The sequence below is a fragment of the Oncorhynchus tshawytscha genome, linkage group LG33, assembly GCF_018296145.1.
Source record: "Oncorhynchus tshawytscha isolate Ot180627B linkage group LG33, Otsh_v2.0, whole genome shotgun sequence".
NCBI lineage: Eukaryota > Metazoa > Chordata > Actinopteri > Salmoniformes > Salmonidae > Oncorhynchus > Oncorhynchus tshawytscha.
In genome coordinates, this window is record NC_056461.1 from 35,373,043 (window position 1) to 35,394,343 (window position 21,301).

The 21,301-nt window shown below is 41.7% G+C and overlaps 2 protein-coding genes across 10 annotated transcripts; both read left to right on the forward strand.

The window, feature by feature from the left end:
• The first annotated feature begins 346 nt into the window (after window positions 1-346).
• Window positions 347-21,300, forward strand: LOC112231296 (cation channel sperm-associated protein 1). 9 transcript variants are annotated; one of them, XM_042311144.1, is made up of 13 exons: window positions 15,170-15,357; window positions 16,127-16,197; window positions 16,351-16,464; window positions 17,150-17,359; window positions 17,490-17,603; window positions 17,692-17,851; window positions 18,046-18,281; window positions 18,376-18,439; window positions 18,556-18,628; window positions 18,719-18,764; window positions 18,891-18,978; window positions 19,134-19,248; window positions 21,170-21,300. In XM_042311144.1, the coding sequence occupies exons 2-13, from the start codon at window positions 16,155-16,157 to the stop codon at window positions 21,206-21,208; spliced, it is 1,302 nt and encodes a 433-aa protein (XP_042167078.1). In that variant the 5' UTR covers window positions 15,170-15,357; window positions 16,127-16,154; the 3' UTR covers window positions 21,209-21,300. The 9 variants fall into 9 exon arrangements, 7 of the variants coding, with proteins under 7 accessions (XP_024253752.2, XP_042167076.1, XP_042167077.1 ...); XM_024397984.2 differs by lacking the exons at window positions 15,170-15,357; window positions 16,127-16,197 and adding an exon at window positions 347-512; XM_042311142.1 differs by lacking the exons at window positions 15,170-15,357; window positions 16,127-16,197 and adding an exon at window positions 347-512 and having other exon boundaries at window positions 17,752-17,851.
• LOC112231295 (insulinoma-associated protein 1a-like) lies at window positions 12,577-14,685 on the forward strand. The gene has a single exon (XM_042311147.1). It carries the CDS (start codon window positions 13,021-13,023, stop codon window positions 14,263-14,265), a length of 1,245 nt encoding a protein of 414 aa, XP_042167081.1. The 5' UTR covers window positions 12,577-13,020; the 3' UTR covers window positions 14,266-14,685.
• Window position 21,301: the final 1 nt, after the last annotated feature.

Genomic DNA, 21,301 nt, shown 5'->3' on the forward strand with positions numbered 1-21,301 from the left:
ACTAGGCAAGTCAGTTAAGAACAAATTCTTAAGGAGCATATGTTTGCATGTTTGTGTGTGTTTAGGGGAGACCTAGTGTGTCCACACTAAACAATGAAATGGTTGCCCAATAATAACAGTACATGGTTTACTCGACTGACCATTAAGAGGACTACCATCACTGTTCACCTCCCCCTCCCATCCTATCCCCTCCCCATGCCTTTCCTCCCAGCAGGTGCTCTGCCAACTGACCTTGTCCTGCATGCGTTTCCATAGACATTACCTTGTCTTCCTAAGCCCAGCCATGGCGTGCTCTGATTATGTCATCCTACCAAAGCACAGGCGTCAGTCCCAGACTGAACACGGGAGATGTTTATGAGAGGGAAGAATTATGCTGTGCTTTGTGAGCCTTCTACTGTGTCAAATTAAGGTGTTACCACTGAGGATTATGGTGTTTTCCATTTGTCTTCGATGTGTTGTGCCAGCACGGTCATTTTTCTCCCTTTTTTCAGATGGATTTTTGTCACTATGGGGTAAGGAAAATCACAGCCTACAGTACTGTGTACCTCACTTTAGAATACAAGACTGAGCCCCTAATCCCAGATACTCCTCCTCTCATCACGCTCAAATGCATCCTCATGTTGGAAACACAGGGCATAAAACAACATGTAATGTATGCTGCATGACTCATAACATTACAGGCATATCCAATATGTGCGTAATATAGTCACAAATATGTGTATATTGTAAGCATTAGTACATGGTTTCTATACTCAGTTAGGTGCTTCTTTACCCTCACTAACTAATAGCCTTAAAAGTCCAGCTTTAAACAACCCTTTAGCTTATGTGGCAGTGTAGCTGGGGCCCGACTCCAGCCCCTAATTACTGTATATAATCCCCCCCTCGCCTGACCATGTGGCCCTGTTAGGAGGTCACCAGCTCTGGCCAAGCCCACAACAGAGCGGGGTGTGGGGGTAGGGTGGGGATAGGAGGACGGTGTTGGGGATAGTGAGTCTTCAACGGATTACAACAAAGGAATAATGATCATAGTTTAGCATACACAAGACAAGCATTTTAGTGATGGCACTAGAATGACATTGGTGTATATCATCGAATGACACTTTATGTAAAAAAAAAACAATGTACATTCACTATTATTATATTGCATTTGAAATGTGTTCAAGATACCATTCACACATGGCAATGCAAAACCCAATGAGTAAAATATATACTTTTCATCAACAACTTGTTTATTTAACATCATGTAGATGAAATATCTCTTTCAAATAAGTGTTACCATATATTGGTCCAACCATTTAAGCAGAAAATAGTTTGTAAGTATTGATTGTGGATCAGATAAATATTATTTTCTATTATTCATTTGTATTTAACTAGGCAAGTCAGTTAAGAACAAATTCTTATTTTCAATGGCAAACTAAGAGCAGTGGATTAACTGCCCTATTCAGGGGCAGAATGACAGATGTTTTACCTTGTCAGCTCGAGGATTCAATCTTGCAACCTTTCAGTTACTAGTCAAACACTCTAACCACTAGGCTACCTGAGTGGTGTTGTTTTTGTCAAAGACCAGACTACCCCCAGCTCATTTACTCTGGGCACTATTTCGCCTTCCTATTTTGTTAGAAAATCAGGAAATGTTGCCCAATGAAACGAGAAGCTGACTGCTTCACTTTATATCTCTATTAGAAACAATGGCTGAAAGGAATTCTACTGCTGTCACATTCTCCAACCAAGACCATCATGCTAGAACATACTGCATCTATAATATTTAGCAAGTCTAGCTGCCTGGCTAGTGTGTTTTATTAACAGGAACATGTAGAGTGGTTGTGTTGGCATTGATATAGGCCTAACATAATTACATTCCACCCTATACAGAGAAATCAAGTTCCTGAATAAACATTCTCTTATAGGCCCAAACAAAGTGAGATCTGGAAATTAACTCAATTTCATGGTTGTTGTTACCCATTTCATGTGAATACATGTTGACAGTGACACAAGGTTTCCACATCCTTTGTCATCTCGCACATCCTGTGTACCGTTAAATTGTCAGTACTAGCTCACAGCAATAGTCAGTACTACAGCGACATCTATTGGCAAAGTGATGTGTCGACAACCTTGTGCCATTGTGACCAGGGCCCAGACTGGGCACCAGTTATTCTCAGAAGAGACAAAAAGGGAAAAGAAGGTGTGTTTGATATATCTTACATCTTACACCTTCTCTGATCCTTAATTTACATTGTTCATTTCCTTTTCATAATAACAAGTACATAAATACATCAGGCAGCGTAGCCTAGTGGTTAGAGTGTTGGACTAGTAACCGAAAGGTTGCAAGTTCAAATCCCCGAGCTGACAAGGTACAAAATCTGTTGTTCTGCCCCTGAACAGGCAGTGAACCCACTGATCCTAGGCTGTCATTGAAAATAAGAATTTGTTCTTAACTGACTTGCCTAGTAAAATAAATAAAAATGTATTATGGAGATAGATGGTCACTATGACTTCTTTCTAAATGATATTTACCAGCTGCTATGACCAGAGATGCATAGGCCTACAGAATGTGGTTTCAAGAAACAACACCAGGGCTCTTTTATCAAGATTAACCATGTACATTAACTCTCTAGTCAAGGACAAATAAGATTTCTCATGCGGAGGTTAAGTTGGTATTATGATGAGTCACTGAAGGTTTGTGGGGTACATTTCCTGAAGTAAATGTGTATGCTTGCTTCAGCTATCTTAAAGAAATGGTATGGTATTGTAAGTTTAAATTGTTATTTATAACTTAAGAATATTGTAACAACGGTAACAACTGCTATAGAAATTATAACCCTAACCCTAGATTAATGTACCCACGCCAACTCCATCTTGTCCACATTCCGGTTCAAACCTAACCCTCAACCACAACCCTAACCCTAGCCTCAACCACAACCCTAACCCCAACCCTAGCCTCAACCACAACCCCAACCCTAGCCTCAACCACAACCCTAACCCCTAGCCTCAACCACAACCCCAACCCTAGCCTCAACCACAACCCTAAACCTAGCCTCAACCCTAACCCTAGCCTCATGTCCACATCCCAGTTCAACACTAACCCTAGCCTCATATCCACATCCCGGTTCAACCCTAACCCTAGCCTCAACCACAACCCTAACCCTAGCTTCATGTCCACATCCCAGTTCAACTCTAACCCTAGCCTCAACCACAACCCTAACCCTAGCTTCATGTCCACGTCCCGGTTCAACCCTAACCCTAACTTCATGTCCACATCCCGGTTCAACCCTAACCCTAGCTTCATGTCCACATCCCGGTTCAACCCTAACCCTAGCTTCATGTCCACATCCCAGTTCAACCCTAACCCTAGCTTCATGTCCACATCCCGGTTCAACCCTAACCCTAGCCTCATGTCCACAACCTTAACACTATCTTCATGTCCACATCCCGGTTCAACCCTAACCCTAGCCTCATGTCCACAACCTTAACACTATCTTCATGTCCACATCCCGATTCAACCCTAACCCTAGGGTTGAAAAGATTTGAGCGTTTTCCGCTAGATGGGCCAGCTGCAAAGTCAAAATTGGCTATATTGTAAAAATTCATGAAAAAATGTAAGGTTAGGGTTAGGCATTAGGTTTAGCAGTGTGGTTAAGGTTAGGGTTAAGGTTAGGTTTGGCTTTGTGCCTGTGCCAGTTAGAGAACACTCTGAAGAGCAGCCTCCAGAACAAGTTGCATGAAAAAAAATGCTAACCTACAAAAATGACATGAAAGTCGAATAGGCCTATACCTAGCCTACATTATATTTGTCCCACTATTAAATTGGGGAGGGGACTGTGGATTTTTCTCAGTCCATCAGTACGTTCCTTTGTACATTAGGCTTACGCAATATCCCAGACAGCACTGGGATGATTTTGATGTAACTTGATAGTGAATGATGCGTCTTGCCATAGAGATCAGGCATTTACAAAGTTACACTGGCCCTAGGCGGGAGCTGTGGTCATTGACTGAAATGTGTTCGTCATATGCAATATCTCAATTGGCCCAAGGGGCGCTGCATCATTTGTGGGGGACGACATGATACTGCAACCTCTTGCCTTATTTTTTATAAATTGACACAAAAACATATTTAAAAAATAAGGGTTTCTATTTTGAAGGAATTCAGATAAAAAATTCCACAAGAGGGGTCAAGAACACATCTGTGTTATCACTGCTACCTCCTCCTAATGTATCACAATTTCTGTCTTTAGATTACCCCCCAGCCTTTACCATATTTCATCTGACTGAATGGTTGAAACAGAATTGGAGAGTCATGGTACTGTAGCTGCATTTAAGTTGATTCTATTGTTGTTAGAGGGCTGTGTATTCATGTCCTCGGGAAACTGTACAGCTGTATGTAAATAAGACAGCACAAACTGCACATGGCCCACGAGTGCCACGGGCCAATCGCAGGCGCTCCTACATCCTTTCTCGTAGCAACAAGATTACACATTCCGAATTCCTCCTGCCCAGGCTGTGTGCTGAACAAAGGCAGTATAGGCCGAAGTTGGTGGTGCCTCTGTATAGCCCATAGGCTGCTCTAGAGCCAGGCATTGAGGATTCTTCTAAGTACATTTTCAAGCAATTGCTAAGACTATGACGAATCATCAATGATGTGCGGGATGATGATGATGATGATGATATCATTGTAGGCATAGTGGGTCACTTAATAGGCTAAAGACCTAAAAAAATATATATATAATAATAAACAAAACATTTTTTTTTTAAACCTACCTTACCTATTGAGGTTGAAATGAAATGTCAAATGTAGGACAGGCTCATAAACACCCCGAGGGCCCATGCAGCAATGCTCTTTTTGAAACAACATTTTGTAGGCTAACATTGTAGTTGTATTCGGTGGATTTAACATATTGCTAGATATTACTGCACCGTTGGAGGTAAAAACATAAGCATTTCTCTGCACCTGCGATAACATCTAAAATTAGATTTTGAGGTTAATGACATTAGTTTGAACGTGTTGACCAGTGTATATTGCGGGTGGCACATTTTTTAAAACTAGTTTTCCCTTATAGGCCTCAGTGGAGAGATAGGTATTCCGTTAGTTTAAAAGCGCCACATTTGTGATTCCGTTTAATTATCCCACCGCTGAACAACGAGGGACCGCCAGTAATTGACTAAGTCAGGCAGGTCACGTCAAAGAATAGGACCGAATTCAATTCTCCAGCTTTATGCAAATAGGGTGTCACAGAGGTCAGGGCAGGCGCGTGGCTTGTGCCTCCAAAGGCACACGCTTCAAACTTCCAATTCCAACAAAGGTGGAAAGTAAAATAATGGGGGAAGTCCCCCCTTCAACCCCGAACACATAGGCCTATTCAAATACATGCCCTACGCCTCTCCGTAGTGCTATCCTCCTCGCGCGCCAACTTTGTTTTTGTCTACTATCCCCAAAGGATGAAAAGAAAACCCAATAACAATCAAAGCTCCCGAGATAACAGACCGGTTGGGAGACACCATACAAAGGCTGGTGTGTGTGTGTGTGTGTGTGTGTGTGTGTGTGTGTGTGTGTGTGTGTGTGTGTGTGTGTGTGTGTGTGTGTGTGTGTGTGTGTGTGTGTGTGTGTGTGTGTGTGTGTGTGTGTGTGTGTGTGTGTGTGTGTGTTTGGCCGTGCATTTGTGCGTGTGCGTCCTGAGCATATTCCAAACTAGATTGCTGCTGAGGACAGTGTCGGTTTCTCCTATTGTGGGACATGCTTATTCTTCATAACAACATTATCTGATGCCTATTTTAAATCAATGTTGACAAGTTAAAAGGAAAGGCATAAGGAATCGGGCAGAAGGTAATGATTTTGTCTGGGTTGATACCCCTAATATATAATTTCTCTATCAAAACAGGAATTGGGAATGTTGTATTTTATTTCAAGGCACAATAACACATTATCCACAGGCCTATTTCATACAGGAACTTCTAGAATTGCAACAATATGCCATAGGCCTACACGCCATTTTGATGTTAAGCACAAAAGAGGCTAAAAACATGAATCAATGCAACTGACTGCTTAGATTGATTAACATTATCAATATATTGATAATGACTTGCCTAGTTAAATATATATTAAATATATATTTATATATATATATATTTAACTAGGCAAGTCAGTTAAGAACAAATGATTATTTACAATGATGGCCTACCCTGGCCAAACCCTAACCCGGACGACACCGCCCTATGGGTCCTTACACTGTAAAACGAAGTGCTTAGGATCTGAACACATAACTAAAAACTTTTCTGTAACACTTTAAATGTGTCAAGGATTTAGAATTTCAATGAAAACGTGTAAACACCGGAACATGCTTATTCCCTGTAACACATTTTAAACACACATTTTTTTCAGAACAAGGGGAATAAATTTTAAACACTAAACAATGGAGGTGTTGTTTTAACACTGTAGGGTGTGAAGAGGGATTGCGTATTTCCCAGCATGCCTTTCAGGTGAATGTGAGAGATACACACCCATGATTGTGTTTGTTAGTGACCGAGACATGGTTGTTGCATTATTGCTAACACTTTCACCAAAGTGATTGCCTAAGTGAATGTGTTTCAATTAGAAGTAAATATTAGCATAAGGCTTTTAGTTATTGTCTAGTCATTCTCAACATTGTGGTCTGAAAATCAAGGCTCATAGACCTGCAAGTTTCTAAAGTGATTAGTTAGTCCTATCAGAATACAGCCAGAGGGAGGATAGCCAAGAATTTGAATATTATATCACTCACAATCTGCACACAGAATGACTGCTATGGTGAAGAACTTAATAAACAAGACTACCTATCAATTAATCAATGTGCAAGAAGAAAAAGATATTAAAACAAACTATTCTAAAAATCAACCTGCAACAAAACATGCTGGGAAATATTATAATGCAGCCCCTCCCATTTATTTTTCAGTGGGTGGGTTCAATTATATTAAGACTGCGGGGCACTGGTCTGTGGCCCGCAGGGTTGGGGAGTAATGGATTGCATGTAATCCGTTACATGCAAGGGATTACAAAAAACTGTCACTATAATCCGTTAAATTACTAGCAAAAATATTGTAATCAGATTACAGATACTTTTGAAAAACTAGATGATTACTTCAAGGATTACTTTTAAATTCAGAAAGGATGTTTGCGAAAATAAATCTGACACTTCTCTGTTTTCTCAGTGACATTCAAATCAGCAATGAAAAAAGGTGCAAGTTTAAGTTTGTTCCACCTGAGCGAGTCTGACCACAAGTCAGAGACCACTATGAAGGTAGGCCTTGAAATACATCCACAGGTACACCCCCAATTGACTCAAATTATGTCAATTAGCCTATCAGAAGCTTCTAAAGACTTGACATAATTTTCTGGAATGTTCCAAGCTGTTTAAAGGCACAGTCAACTTAGTGTATATAAACTTCTGACCCACTGGAATTGTGATACAGTGAATTATAAGCGAAATAATCTGTCTGTAAACAACTGTTGGAAAAATTATTTGTGTCATGCACAAAGTAGATGTCCTAACTGACTTGCCAAAACTATAGTTTGTTAACAAGAAATTTGTGGAGTGGTTGAAAAACTAGTTTTAATGACTCCAACCTAAGTGTATGTAAACTACCGACTTCAACTGCATATATATATCAACTCAGCAAAAAAAGAAACATCCTCTCACTGTCAACTGCGTTTATTTTCAGCAAACTTAACATGTGTAAATATTTGTATGAACATTACAAGATTCAACAACTGAGACATAAACTGAACAAGTTCCACAGACATGTGACTAACAGAAATGGAATAATGTGTCCCTGAACAAAGGGGGGGTCAAAATCAAAAGTAACAGTCAGTATCTGGTGTGGCCACCAGCTGCATTAGGTACTGTGGTGCATCACCTCCTCATGGACTGCACCAGATTTGCCAGTTCTTGCTGTGCGATGTTACCCTACTCTTCCACCAAGGCACCTACAATTTCCCTGACATTTCTGGGGGGAATGGCCCTAGCCCTCATCCAACAGGTCCCAAATGTGCTCAATGTGATTGAGATCCGGGCTCTTCGCTGGCCATGGAAGAACACTGACATTCCTGTCTTGCAGGAAATCACGCACAGAATGAGCAATATGGCTGGTGGCATTGTCATGCTGGAGGGTCATGTCAGGATGAGCCTGCAGGAAGGGTACCACATGAGGGAGGAGGATGTATTCCCTGTAACGCACAGTGTTGAGATTGCCTGCAATGACAACAAGCTCAGTCCGTTGACGCTGTGACACACCGCCCCAGACCATGATGGACCCTCCACCTCCAAATCAATCCCGCTCCAGAGTACAGGCCTCGGTGTAATGCTCATTCCTTCGAAGATAAACGCAAATCTGACCATCACCCCTGGTGAGACAAAACCGCGACTTATCAGTGAAGAGCACTTTTTGTCAGTCCTGTCTGGTCCAGCAACGGTAGGTTTGTGCCCACATAGGCAACGTTGTTGCCGGTGATGTCTGGTGAAGACCTGCCTTACAACAGGCCTAAAAGCCCTCAGTCCAGCCTCTCTCAGCCCATTGCGGACAGTCTGAGCACTGATGGAGGGATTGTGCATTCAGGGCGGGGTGGCAGGGTAGCCGAGTGGACTGAGCGTTGGACTAGCATCCGTAAGGTTGCAAGTTCAAATCCCCGAGCTGACAAGGTACAAATCTGTCGTTCTGCTCCTGAACAGACAGTTAACCCACTGTTCCTAGGCTGTCATTGAAAATAAGAATTTGTTCTTAACTGACTTGCCTAGTTAAAAAAATTAAATTAAACAGTTGATGTTACTTGAACTCTGTGAAGCTTTTATTTGGGCTGCAATACCTGAGGCTGGTAACTTATCCTCTGCAGCAGAGGTAACTCTGGGTCTTCCTTACCTGTGCCGGTCCTCATAAGAGTTAGTTTCATCATAGTTCTTGATAGTTTTTGCGACTGCTATTTCCCGGATTGACTGACCTTCATGTCTTAAAGTAATGATGGACTGTCGTTTCTCTTTGCTTATTTGAGCTGTTCTTGACATAATATGGACTTGATCTTTTACCAAATAGTGCTATTTTCTGTATACCACCCCTACCTTCTCACAACATAACTGATTGGCTCAAACACATTAAGAAGGAAAGAAATTCCCAAAATTAACTTTTAACAAGGCACACCTGTTAATTGAAAAGCATTCCAGGTGACTGCCTCATTAAGCTGGTTGAGAGAATGCCAAGCTTGTGCAAAGCTGTCATCAAGGCAAAGGTTGGCTACTTTGAAGAATTTAAAACATAAAATATATTTTGATTTATTTAACACTTTTTTGGTTACTACATGATACCATATGTGTTATTTTATAGTTTTGATGTCTTCACTATTATTCTACAATATAGAAAATGGTAATAATGAAGAAAAACCCTTGAATGAGAAGGTGTGTCCAAACTTTTGACTGGTACTGTATATCCATTGATTCATAAAGAATATGGTCATAGTCATAGTTCAACTGTCACACCTCATGAGAACCCAAAATGTAAGTTTATCTTTGTAAATGTAAACAAACACTGTATAGCCTCATAACATGGTTAAAACAATCATTTTGATACAATGGATGGTCAGTACTTGCATCCATAGCTCTGTCTATTAATCTGACAGTGGTTGCATTTCTCCAGTCCTATCCCTCAATTTTTTACCAAAACAGAGGTGTGATGACTGTTTTGTTATTGTTTCATCTCTGGATTTGCCCTTCAAACCGCTGCATATTATCAAGATAACAAAGTGTCACCAACAAAAAGGTAAACAATTGGCCTATAGCAAATGCAGCATATTGCATTCATTTTTCACATGTAAAAAGCACATTTCAGAGGTGCTCAAAGCATGCCATTCCATGAGTGCAACATTTATTTTTCAACTCGAATCAATGAGCCCAGTCAGTCCTCTATGACATCAAAATCATAAACAACAGAGTACGGCTGGCTAATCAATCCTTAGTTTTGGGGTTATGCTCGGGTAAAACCATTTGGCTAATCTATACTTTCATATTTCCAAGTCCTATTCTTGAAGATCAAGAGGTATAACATTTATTGGAATGACTGGAATTCTGATTGACTTTGTTTTTTCATGTAAAGATATCATTTAATCATATTATTATATGTAGTAGAAAGCGATGGGTTTCAAGAAGCCCACATCACCAACCCATAAAGTCAAATGTAACATCCATATATGGCCAGCTATGTAAACTTTAACATTGATTTATCCTGCAATAGATGTCATTCAATTGGTAACATACATTTTTGTCTTCTTCTCATGCCTCAGATTACATTACTGAGTTTGGGTAATCGAAAAGTTACTTTACTGATTACAATTTTGGACAGGTAACTTGTAACTGTAATTACATTTAGAAAGTAACCTACCCAACATTGATGGCCTGTGATGGGCAAAAACAGTGAGGGATGAGCGCCCTTCTCAAATGGAACAGTAATCTGCGCCGCTCGGTTATGTTGTCAACAAGGAAGCATGGTGCACCGTCCAGAAACATACGACAAATTTTCAAACTAGTTTTCATTGGGGAGGCAGATAAAGCGTTTTTATCAAAAGCAATCACTTTTGTATGTAAAAACAGAATCCTACTTTTTACTGCACCTGCTTAATGACGTCACTTTTGTTTTGAGATGACTTCGGCATTTGACCACCATTTTTCCTCAGGCAGCGCAACACATCCTTTGCATAGACTGGATCAGGCTGTTGATTGTGGCCTGTCGAATGTTTACCAACTCCTCTTCAATGGCTGTGCGAAGTTGCTGGATATTGACGGGAACTGGAACATGCTGTCGTACACGTTGACCCAGAGCGTCCCAAACATGCTCAATGGGTGACATGTCTGGTGAGAATGCAGGTCATGGAAGAACTGGAACATTTTCAGCTTCCATGAATTGTGTACAGATCCTTGCGACATGGGGCCAGGCATCATCATGGTTAAACATGAGGTGATAACGGCAGAGGAATGGCACGACAATGGGCCTCAGGATCTTTTCACTGTATCTCTGTGCATGCAGATTTCCATAAATAAAATGCAATTGTGTTCATTGTCCGTAAATTATGCCTGCTCATACCATAACCCCACCGCCACCATGGGGCACTCTGTTCATAACGTTGACATCAGCAAACCACTCATCCACACAATGCCATACACGTGGTCTGTGGTTGTGAGGCCGGTTGGACGTACTGCCAAATTCTCTTAAATGACATTGGAGGAGGCTTATGGTAGAGAAATGAACATTCAATTATCTGGCAACAGCTCTGGTGGACATTCCTCCAGTCAGCATGCCAATAGTACACTCCCTAAAAATTTGAGACATCTGTGGCATTATGTTGTGTGACAAACTGCACATTTTAGATTGGCCTTTTTTGTCCCCGGCACAAGGAGCACCTGTGTAATGATCATGTTGTTTAATCATCTTCTTGACATACCACACCTGTCAGGTGGATGGATTATCTTGGCAAAGTAGAAATGCGCACTAGCATGGAAGTAAACAAATTTGTGCACAACCTTTTAGAGAAATAAGCCTTTTGGAAATATGGAACATTTCTGGGATCTTTTATTTAATCTCATGAAACATGGGACCAACACTTTAAATGCCGCATTTATATTTTTGTTCAGTGTAGGTAAGATGACAGATTCTTAACCGTGATCTGAATAAAAGGCACGGAAAGTCACATCAACTTCTAGTGACAATGCTGCACTCTAAACAGGATGATGGGAAAGGAAACACTAGTGGTTGAAATCTGAACACAGGAGATATAGGTGTTCTCCTGGTTGGAAAGTGACTGGAAAAAGCTGACTATCATGTTTAATCTTGCATACTAAACAACCTGTGTTTAAGATAAGAACATTAATTGGCAAATCTAAATGCCTTATGTTTAAGTTTTAAACACTGACATTTAGTTAATAGGTAAACCTGTCACATGTTTCATGGCTTTACAGTGGGGCTATGGAAGATGTTTGGTCTGTGACCTTTACCATTTATTGATTTCAAACGTTTTTTTTTTTTGCTCTTTTACAAGACAGCCCTGATTCAGATAGCTTTGCTGCTAATAATATGTATTTTGTTATGTTGGGGGTTGGGTCTCTATATGTAATGTGTTTTTTTCCGCCAGATTGTAGACGTGTGATGGAAATGGTTCATTTCACTGACAATGACATGACAGACTGTTTCTATTGTTGAGTTGAGACGTTTGACGTTGGAGGTATTCGATGTTTGCCACAACTAGGGAGCTTTTTAAACGTTGATGATGAAATAATTGGGATCCCCTTCACATCAGGGCCTGAATTCCCAAAACGTAAAATAACTTCACAAATGGAGTTACTTTTTTGGTGATTTTTATTGTCTTGATGTTGAAATCACATTAAATTAAATTGTTCAACGGGTTGAATGCCCCTGGACGTCTATGTTTAAGGCGCATTTGAGCAGCGCATTGAGCACTGATCTGCATAGATGTACTGGTGCTGTGCCTCCTCCCTCTGCCTCTTTACCCCCAAACTGGCACAAGTCTGACTCCCCCTTCTCCTTTTGAATCGTGTGTTTTGATGAATGGATGGACGGCTGCGGTACGTGTGTGTTGAATAGTCTCAGAGGACATGGGAGGATAAAAGCTGGATAAGTGTGGTGTGGCTCTGTGTAATCTGCATAATGGCAAGGGACCGTCAAGGACGGGACAAGTGGTCTGGGGGGGACTCCGCAATGGGGGAGGCTGACATCTGTCGCTGTGCTCCTCAGAGACTCCCGGTGGATCATGTTGCCGGGCCTTTCTATTGACGGCTGGACTGCTGCCATCTGCGTCCTAACTGACGCACAATGACCGCTCGGGGCCTTTATAAAGACGGAAACAAACGACAGAGGGCCAGTGTGGACAAGTACTGCAAAGCGAATAGGGCGCACTGTGATTAGACACGCCTCATTCCAATTTCTGGGCTCGACTTTAACAGCAAAATCTTATTGAGGTTGTTTATAACGCGTCGAGTGTGCTTCCTGACAGTCACCATGCCAAAGGGTTTCCTTATAAAACGTTCTAAAAAGGCTGGTCCTGTTTCATACAGGATACGCGAGGAGGACTTGGCGCTGGACGCCAACTGCTCTTCGCTGGTCGAGAATGCCCCGGCTCATGCACTGCCTTGCCACAACTTTATCAGAGTTCCCAGCCGGGGTATTTTCGGTGGAATTCCAGAGTGTCACTGTGCGCCTTCACTGAGCCCGACCCGGCCTGACAGCGAGGGATATCAATACACACCCGTGGTCGCCGCTCATCAAATGCTAAGCTCTCTTTCTTCTGCTCCAGCAGATACCTTCCCCGAGGCAAATTTGGGAAGTTTCACCATTGATGGTTCCCCAGTGTCGTCGTCTCTTCAGGAGATGACCACCAGACTGGACACCATGTGCGGGAATGCTAAATATGCAGCAGTGAAGCGGCCTGCCTCCTCCAACGCTAAATCTCCCCATACGAATTCTAAAAAGCGCAGGTCCTCAAGCTCCCAAAACCAAGAGAAGAAGTCCAGCCTCCGGGATCAGGTAACCACATCTCCCGTCCTCGGATTGCGCATTACAGAGGAGGCAGAGGACGAGGTGAAGCAACGCTCCAACACCAGCATTCCGCTTGGAGAATTCATCTGTCAGCTTTGCAAGGAGCGGTACGCAGACCCTCTCACTTTGGCCTTCCACAAGTGCTCTCGCATCGTCCGAATCGAATATCGCTGCGACGAGTGTGACAAAGTGTTTAGTTGTCCCGCTAACCTGGCCTCCCACCGACGTTGGCACAAGCCAAAGGGTTTCCAAGTGAAGAGAGTCTCATCACAGAGAGAGGAGAGCCGACCTGACACACCAACAACCAGAGAGGCGCTCCCACCCTCCCCGCCATCCTCAGACTCGGGCTCTGATGAAGAAATGATGTTCAGCTGCCCACAGTGCTCAAAGAAATTCAGAAAACAAGCGTACCTGAGGAAACACTTGGCCTTGCACAATAGGAAGGCAGCTAGTCATCCTCAGAATCAGTCTCATTCGGCCAAAGTCTCCGACCAACAACCCAGCAGCCTGCTCGAGTCCCGCCCAGAAACACCCGAGCCCTCCTCCAAATACGCAGGGACTGAGTGCATCACAAAGGTGACAGGAGAGGTGTTTCCGTGTCGATTTTGTAGTGAAAATGTATTCTCCTCCTCTGGCCTCACCAGACACATAAACAAATATCACCCAACGGAGAGCAGACAGGTCATCGTTTTGTCTCAAACGATTTAATAACATCAGACTGTTTGTTTCGGGCATTATGACTGAATTCCATGTTTGGACAGAGTTCTTGTAAACAATTGTTGTGAAATCAGAAATATTTCTCCTGAATAGTTGGCTATAGTTTTGTGTAAATTAGTTTAGTTTTCTACAAAGTTATATTTATCTATCTATCTATCTAATCAATTATTTATTTGATATTTATTTATTTGTTTATTTAATAATGTATGTGTTTGTTTATTTATCTGCCCACATTTTATCTGCAACATTAATCATGTTGCTTTTGACTGTGATGATTTGCGTAATGATAAAAAAGCTATTTCGCATTGCCTCTAATTACCTCTGACCAAATTAATGTCATATTTTTCGTTGAAACAATATTACCATGCCAACTTCTTCCTAAAATAATAAAGGGAGTATACATCTACTATGCAATTGTGTATTTGTGTATTTATTATTATTTTTATATATTTATGTATGTATTATATTATATGTCATGGTGTTTTTACTTTTTGTTAGGTTAGATCCATTTCCTGCAACATATACTTAACATCCATATAATCTCCAACACCAATTCTAAAAGTATGCTCTTTATTTAGAGCAAATAGACTATTAAAAAATATGGACTATTCCATGTCCCCATTTGATATAGAATAGTCCTTATCAACAATACATTTTTCCAACTTTACGCATCGACCTTGACAGTGGTCATTTAGGTCCAACTTCAGGGGAAGGGTGCAGCAGGACTGTTTTCCAACTCTAGTCCTCGAGTACCCCCAACAACACACATTTTGGTTGTTGCCCCTGACAAACTCCCCTGATTCAACTCATTGAGGGCTTGATGATAAGTTGACAAGTTGAATTAGGTGTCCAGGGTCACATCAAAAATGTGTACTGTTGGGGGTACTCCGTGACTGCCGGAAGTAGAATAACGGTTATCAGTCTTAAATTCCACAGACAGGAAGTTGTTTTCGACTTCTTACGGATAAAAAAACGGAATAACAATTTTGCCTATATTTACGAAATTATGCACGTATCGTTGTTTTCATAAAACGTAGAGAATAGCCTATTTAAAAATGATTCGTGTCACCTTTATTTATACAGGTAAGTCCGTTAAGAACGTTCTTATTTTACAATGACGACCTACATTTCAAAATGTAACCATATTACTATTTCAAAATGTGTTAGAGATCGGACAAAATATAAGTAGACTACGTCCTGTTTTTTCACCACTATTCCAACTTAAATGGAAATGGTTCAAATTGAAATGGCTTTATTATAACAAGCCAAGGAAGAGTCCTTCGTTCATTTTTGACGCAAGAGATCCTCTCACATCAAATGGAAACAATTGTTGGAAGCTAAACTGTTATCATCCCGCATCCTTGTGGAGAGAGAAAAAAAACGAAAAAGAATAGCACAGTAGAGAAGAATAGAATGGATGGAATAGAATGGTCAAGGAAGTGTTGAGAATAAAGAAGTCCTTATGACGCACAGATGTATTCCAGTGGCATTCTGTGCCATTCCTCCATGCCGAAGGTTTTATTTTTCCAGAGACAATCCGGTAAATGCTTAGCGACTTGTTTGTATTGATGAATATTTGACAGATGCCTTAATTAGAAGTGTTTGTAGCTAATGACACGGGGAATTGTTGTGAAGATAAAGTAGTGATGGCATGAAGTAATGTTCCCTTGGAAAACTAAAGTTCCTCTAAGTCTAACAATACAATAAATCATTGTGCTGCCATCAGAAAGTGCTCAAAGTTCTCCACTATGACCATTTTGGTGGTCAGTAGCTTTACAGTTTGTTACAATAAGAGATTACAGGTTTGATGTTACATGTTTTCATTATACTTTACTGGTACTCTTCTCTGCAGTGTGTGTGTGTTTAGCCTGGAGTCCAAGATGGAAATTCGACCATCATACAGGCAGACAGTGGCTGGAAAGGGCAAGATTCCCCCCCCGCCCAAACTCACAACGTTTTACTTTTACATGGAAGAATGACTTCAGAATCCAATATTTATAATCCACACTGTCATCAAATCTCTCTGTACTTCTGTGTGTTTGTATGTCTCATCATCATTCAATATCTATTATGCAGGCTCAACCAGCCACCACAAGTCATCTGTAGCCGCCAAGCAGCCACACAAGAAGCGAGTGTTCTCAACATGTGCGGCCTTAGATGGTGAAATGTTGAAGAGGCTCATCCAAAAAGGCATGTGAAGTATGGTATACTGACGACTATCATCATAGAGGCAAACTGTTCCGGAAAAGTTACAACTCACAACGGCCACTTTAATTATGAGTGTGCCAGAGGAGGCTGGTGGGAAGAGTTATGGGAGAACAGACTCATTGTAATGGCTGCAATGGAATAAATAGAAGAGTCAAACATGTTTGATGTGTTTGAAACCATTATACCCATCCCGTTCCAGTCATTACCACGAGCCTATCCTCCCCAATTAAGGTGCCACCAACCTCCTATGGTGCCACCAACCTTCTCTCTCTCTCTCTCTCTCTCTCTCTCTCACTCTTCTCTTCTCTCTCTCTCTTCTCTGTCTCTCTCTCTCTTCTCTGTCTCTCTCTCTTTTCTTCTCTCTCTCTCTTCTCTCTCTCTCTTCTCTGTCTCTCTCTCTCTCTCTCTCTCTCTCTCTCTCTCTTCTCTTCTCTCTTCTCTTCTCTCTCTCTTCTCTCTCTCTCTTCTCTGTCTCTCTCTCTCTTCTCTCTCTTCTCTGTCTCTCTCTCTCTCTCTCTCTCTCTTCTCTCTCCTCTCTCTCTTTCTCTCTCTTCTCTCACTCTTCTCTCTTCTCTTCTCTCTCTCTCTTCTCTCTCTTCTCTTCTCTCTTCTCTTCTCTCTCTCTCTTCTCTCTCTCTCTCTTCTCTCTCTCTCTTCTCTCTCTCAGATGAGCAGCGAAGGATCAGGGAACAGCGAAACTCTAGAAAAGGTTGGCTGAGGGCATGGGGTGCTCTGCAGGACTGGATGCATCAGCTGTTCAGGATCATTGTGGCCTTCACAGAAGACCCCATGTTTGACAAGTTCATCCTGTTTGTGGTGGTGCTCAACACAGGGACCCTGGTGGCCCAGACATTTGAAAGTGTGACTGTGAGAGGAGGTGTGAGAAACAGGGAAAATACATTGACTCTTTAAAATCTACTTTTAGTAAGTTCTCTATCCTCCTGCATAAAGAGCTCATGAATGGGTTGAAGTGTGTTAATGACATCTGTTTTGTTTCCCAATGCCAGGGTGGTTCTTCTCTGCTTTGGATTCCGCTTTTCTGGCAATCTATTTAATGGAATGTGTGCTGAAATTGCTTGTCTGGGGTCGACTCTACTTCAAAAACCCATGGAATGACCTGGGTAAGTAGCTGTTTGCATTGGCTTGGGATCAGTCTCCCACTGTTTCATCTCATTTCTATTTTCCCCCTCTGTTCTCTGCCTGTCTCAGACTTTTTCATCATTACGATGAGCCTCATTGACTTCCTGCTGCCACTCATTGAGTCTACAGGGAACTTCAGTGGAGGTCAGGCATCCACAATCTTCCGCATCCTCAAGCTCTTCAAAGGGGTCAGGGCCATCCGAGCGTTCCGGGTCTTGCGTACCATCCGGTAGGATGCATGAATGTTTTTCAGCATTCATGCAGAATAACTCATTATTCAGACCGACCACCCCTCTGTTTGATGTCCTTTCATAGCACTTCAATGGATGAAGTCTGACACCCCAAGAACATAACCTATATTAATACATCATCATCTAATATCTTTAATCATGATTCAGTAACATGTCATCCTATCCTTGACAGCTTTCTCCAAAATCTCCAGTCCATCGTGTCCACCTGTCTCCAGTCTCTCCAGTCCATGGGGGCCATCATCATCCTCATGTTCACCTTCCTCTTCATGTTTGCTGTCATTTTCCGAGAGATGTTCAACGAGTCTGACCCGCATCGCTTTGGCACCATGTTTCGGACAATTTTCACTCTGTTCCAGCTGCTCACGTTGGATGACTGGGCTTTCATCTACTCTACCAGCCGAGACAACGGTGAGAGAGGGAACACTACAGTGAGTTGGGCATCATCAATCATCACATGATGTAACTATTTGTGGTCAAGACTTTAACTTTCTAAAAATGACAGGTGCACCACATATTATCATCTTCCTTGTCCTGTACATTGTGGTGGAATACTTCACTTTCCTCAAGTGAGTAGGCTTGAAAATGTTGCAACAAAGACACTACATTGCACGTCTGATACTTCTACTATGTTATTCAAGAGCAAACACCCTTTTAATTGTACATTGTCATTTTCTCTGCATAGTCTATTCATTGCTGTCCTCGTCGACAACTTCCAGATGACAATCAAGAGACGGATGGCGTCAAAGATCCAAAAGGTATTCCGACCATGACAATCAATAAGGCAAAAAAGACAGATACTGGTGTAGATGTTGCTGAACATACCACTGCATTCTTTTCTACTTTAGTTCCAGGATATATATGAGAGCGAGATGCAGTCAATGAAGAAGTTAGGTTGGTTGGTCGGTCGGTCCGACATTTTTCAAAAGGCTACCACATGTACTTGTGGGTGAGGCAAAATACAAACAATAAGCAGCAGAAAGACAGGACTGAACCAGTCTCCTCTCCTCCTGTCTGTAGAGCCCCAGCCCATTGAACCACAGACCGATGAGGAGTTCTATGAAGAGGCCCTCAAATTGACCTATAGTGAAAATAAGTATGGAAAGAGGTAAGAAACTATGTCTAACACAAAACAGGAGAAAAGCCAGCTGTCAATTTGGTTCACAATGCAAACAGAAAGCCTGTTTTGCCAAGCCATTTTACAAACTAGTCTATGTGCTGTAGTCGCAATCTAACAAGAGCCCCAACATGACTGGTCCATAGGGAGATAGAGCTGATCACCAGCTACCTCAGACTGCTGGCATCCATAGATCAGAACCAGCAGACTTTCCGCTCTCAGGGCTGTGTTCTGGAGCGTCTCATTGACACCTTCTTTGAGGTGAGAGCATTTCTCTCTGTAGACATTCTCTCTGTAGACAGAAACTTCTGGAGTGGAGTACAATATAGCTCCCTTTTACTTACAGTTGAAGTCAAAAGTTTACATACACTTAGGTTGGAGTCATTAAAACTCATTTTTCAACCACTCCAAAAATGTATTGTTAACAAACTATAGTTTTGGCAAGTTGGTTAGGACATGCATGACACAAGTAATTTTTCCAACAATTGTTTACAGATTATTTCGCTTATAATTCACTGTATCACAATTCCAGTGGGTCAGAAGTTTACATACACTAAGTTGACTGTCCCTTTAAACAGCTTGGAAAATTCCAGAAAATGATGTCATGGTTTTAGAAGCTTCTGATAGGCTAATTGACATTGTTTGAGTCAATTGGAGGTGTACCTGTGGATGTATTTCAAGGCCTATCTTCAAAATCAGTGCCTCTTTGCTTGACATCATGGGAAAATCAAAAGAAATCTGCCAAGACCTCAGAAAAAAAATTGTAGACCTCAAGTCTGGTTCATCCTTGGGAGCAATTTCCAAATGCCTGACGGTACCACGTTCATCTGTACAAACAATAGTACACAAGTATAAACACCATGGGACCTTCCGCTCAGGAAGGAGACGCGTTCTGTCTCCTAGAGATGAACGTACTTTAGTGCGAAAAGTGCAATCAATCCCAGAACAACAACAAAGGACCTTGTGAAGATGCTGGAGGAAACAGATACAGAAGTATCTTTATCCACAGTAAAACGAGTCCAATATCGACATAACCTGAAAGGCCGCTCAGCAAGGAAGAAGCCACTGCCCCAAACCACCATAAAAAAAAGCCAGACTACGGTTTGCAACTGCACATGGGGCCAAAGATCACACTTTTTGGAGACATGTCCTCTGGTCTGATGAAACAAATATAGAACTGTTTGGCCATAATGACTATTATGTTTGGAGGAAAAAGGTGGAGGCTTGCAAGCCGAAGAACACCATCCCAACCGTGAAGCACGGGGGTGGCAGCATCATGTTGTGGGGGTGTTTTGCTGCAGGAGGGACTGGTGCACTTCACAAAATAGATGGCATCATGAGGGAGGACAATTATGCGGATATATTGAAGCAACATCTCAAGACATCAGTGAGGAAGTTAAAGCTTGGTCGCAAATGGGTTTTCCAAATGGTCAATTACCTCAAGCATACTTTGAAATTTGTGGCAAAATGGCAACAATGGCAAAGTATTGGAGTGGCCATCACAAAGCTCTGACCTCAATCCTATAGAAACTGTGTGGGCAGAATTGAAAAGGTGTGTGCGAGCAAGGAGGCCTACAAACCTGACTCAGTTACACCAATTCTGTCAGGAGGAATGGGCCAAGATTCACCCAACTTATTGTGGGAAGCTTGTGGAAGGCTACCCGAAACATTTGACCCAAGTTCAACAATTTAAAGGCAATGCTACCAAATACTAATTGAGTGTATGTAAACTTCTGACCCACTGAGAATGTGATGAAAGAAATAAAAGCTGAAATAAATCATTCTCTACTATTATTCTGACATTTCACATTCTTAAAATAAAGTGGTGATCCTAACTGAACTAAAACAGGGAATGTTTACTAGGATTAAATGTCAGGAATTGTGAAAAACTGAGTTTAAATGTAATTGGCTAAGGTGTATGTAAACGTCCGACTTCAACTGTACATATAAATTGATGTCTGCTGCCTAAGGCTGCGTGTACACAGGCAGCCCAATTCTGATCTTTTAACCAGGAAATTGGTCTCTTGACCAATCAGACCAGCTCTTTTGCAACTAATTGGGCAAAATATCAGAATTGGGCTGCCTGTGTAACTGCAGCCATAGATACCTGGAAATGTGTAAACAGCCAAGGAATAAGGCTTCTGATTCAGCTTCTAAACTGTTGTATTGATGTCCTTTTCAGGCAACAGAGGAGGACAGTCAGGGGAATGACCACGAATAGAGAAATAAGGGGCAAACCTAGCAAAGAAACCCTTATTGCTTTATCCAGATCAGTGATGGCAACTCAGATGTTATACTTTGAGAACATTAAAGT

What these genes read in the sequence shown, in the direction of transcription:
- LOC112231296 (XM_024397984.2), top strand. Translation starts at nt 371, where the DNA reads ATGCTGTGCTTTGTGAGCCTTCTACTGTGTCAAATTAAGGTGTTACCA. An exon ending in GAAGAGGCTCATCCAAAAAG is followed by an intron (nt 16,465 to 17,149) that starts GCATGTGAAGTA and finishes TCTCTCTCTCAG; the next exon opens with ATGAGCAGCGAAGGATCAGG. An exon ending in CGGGTCTTGCGTACCATCCG is followed by an intron (nt 17,852 to 18,045) that starts GTAGGATGCATG and finishes TATCCTTGACAG; the next exon opens with CTTTCTCCAAAATCTCCAGT.
- LOC112231295 (XM_042311147.1), top strand. Translation starts at nt 13,021, where the DNA reads ATGCCAAAGGGTTTCCTTATAAAACGTTCTAAAAAGGCTGGTCCTGTT.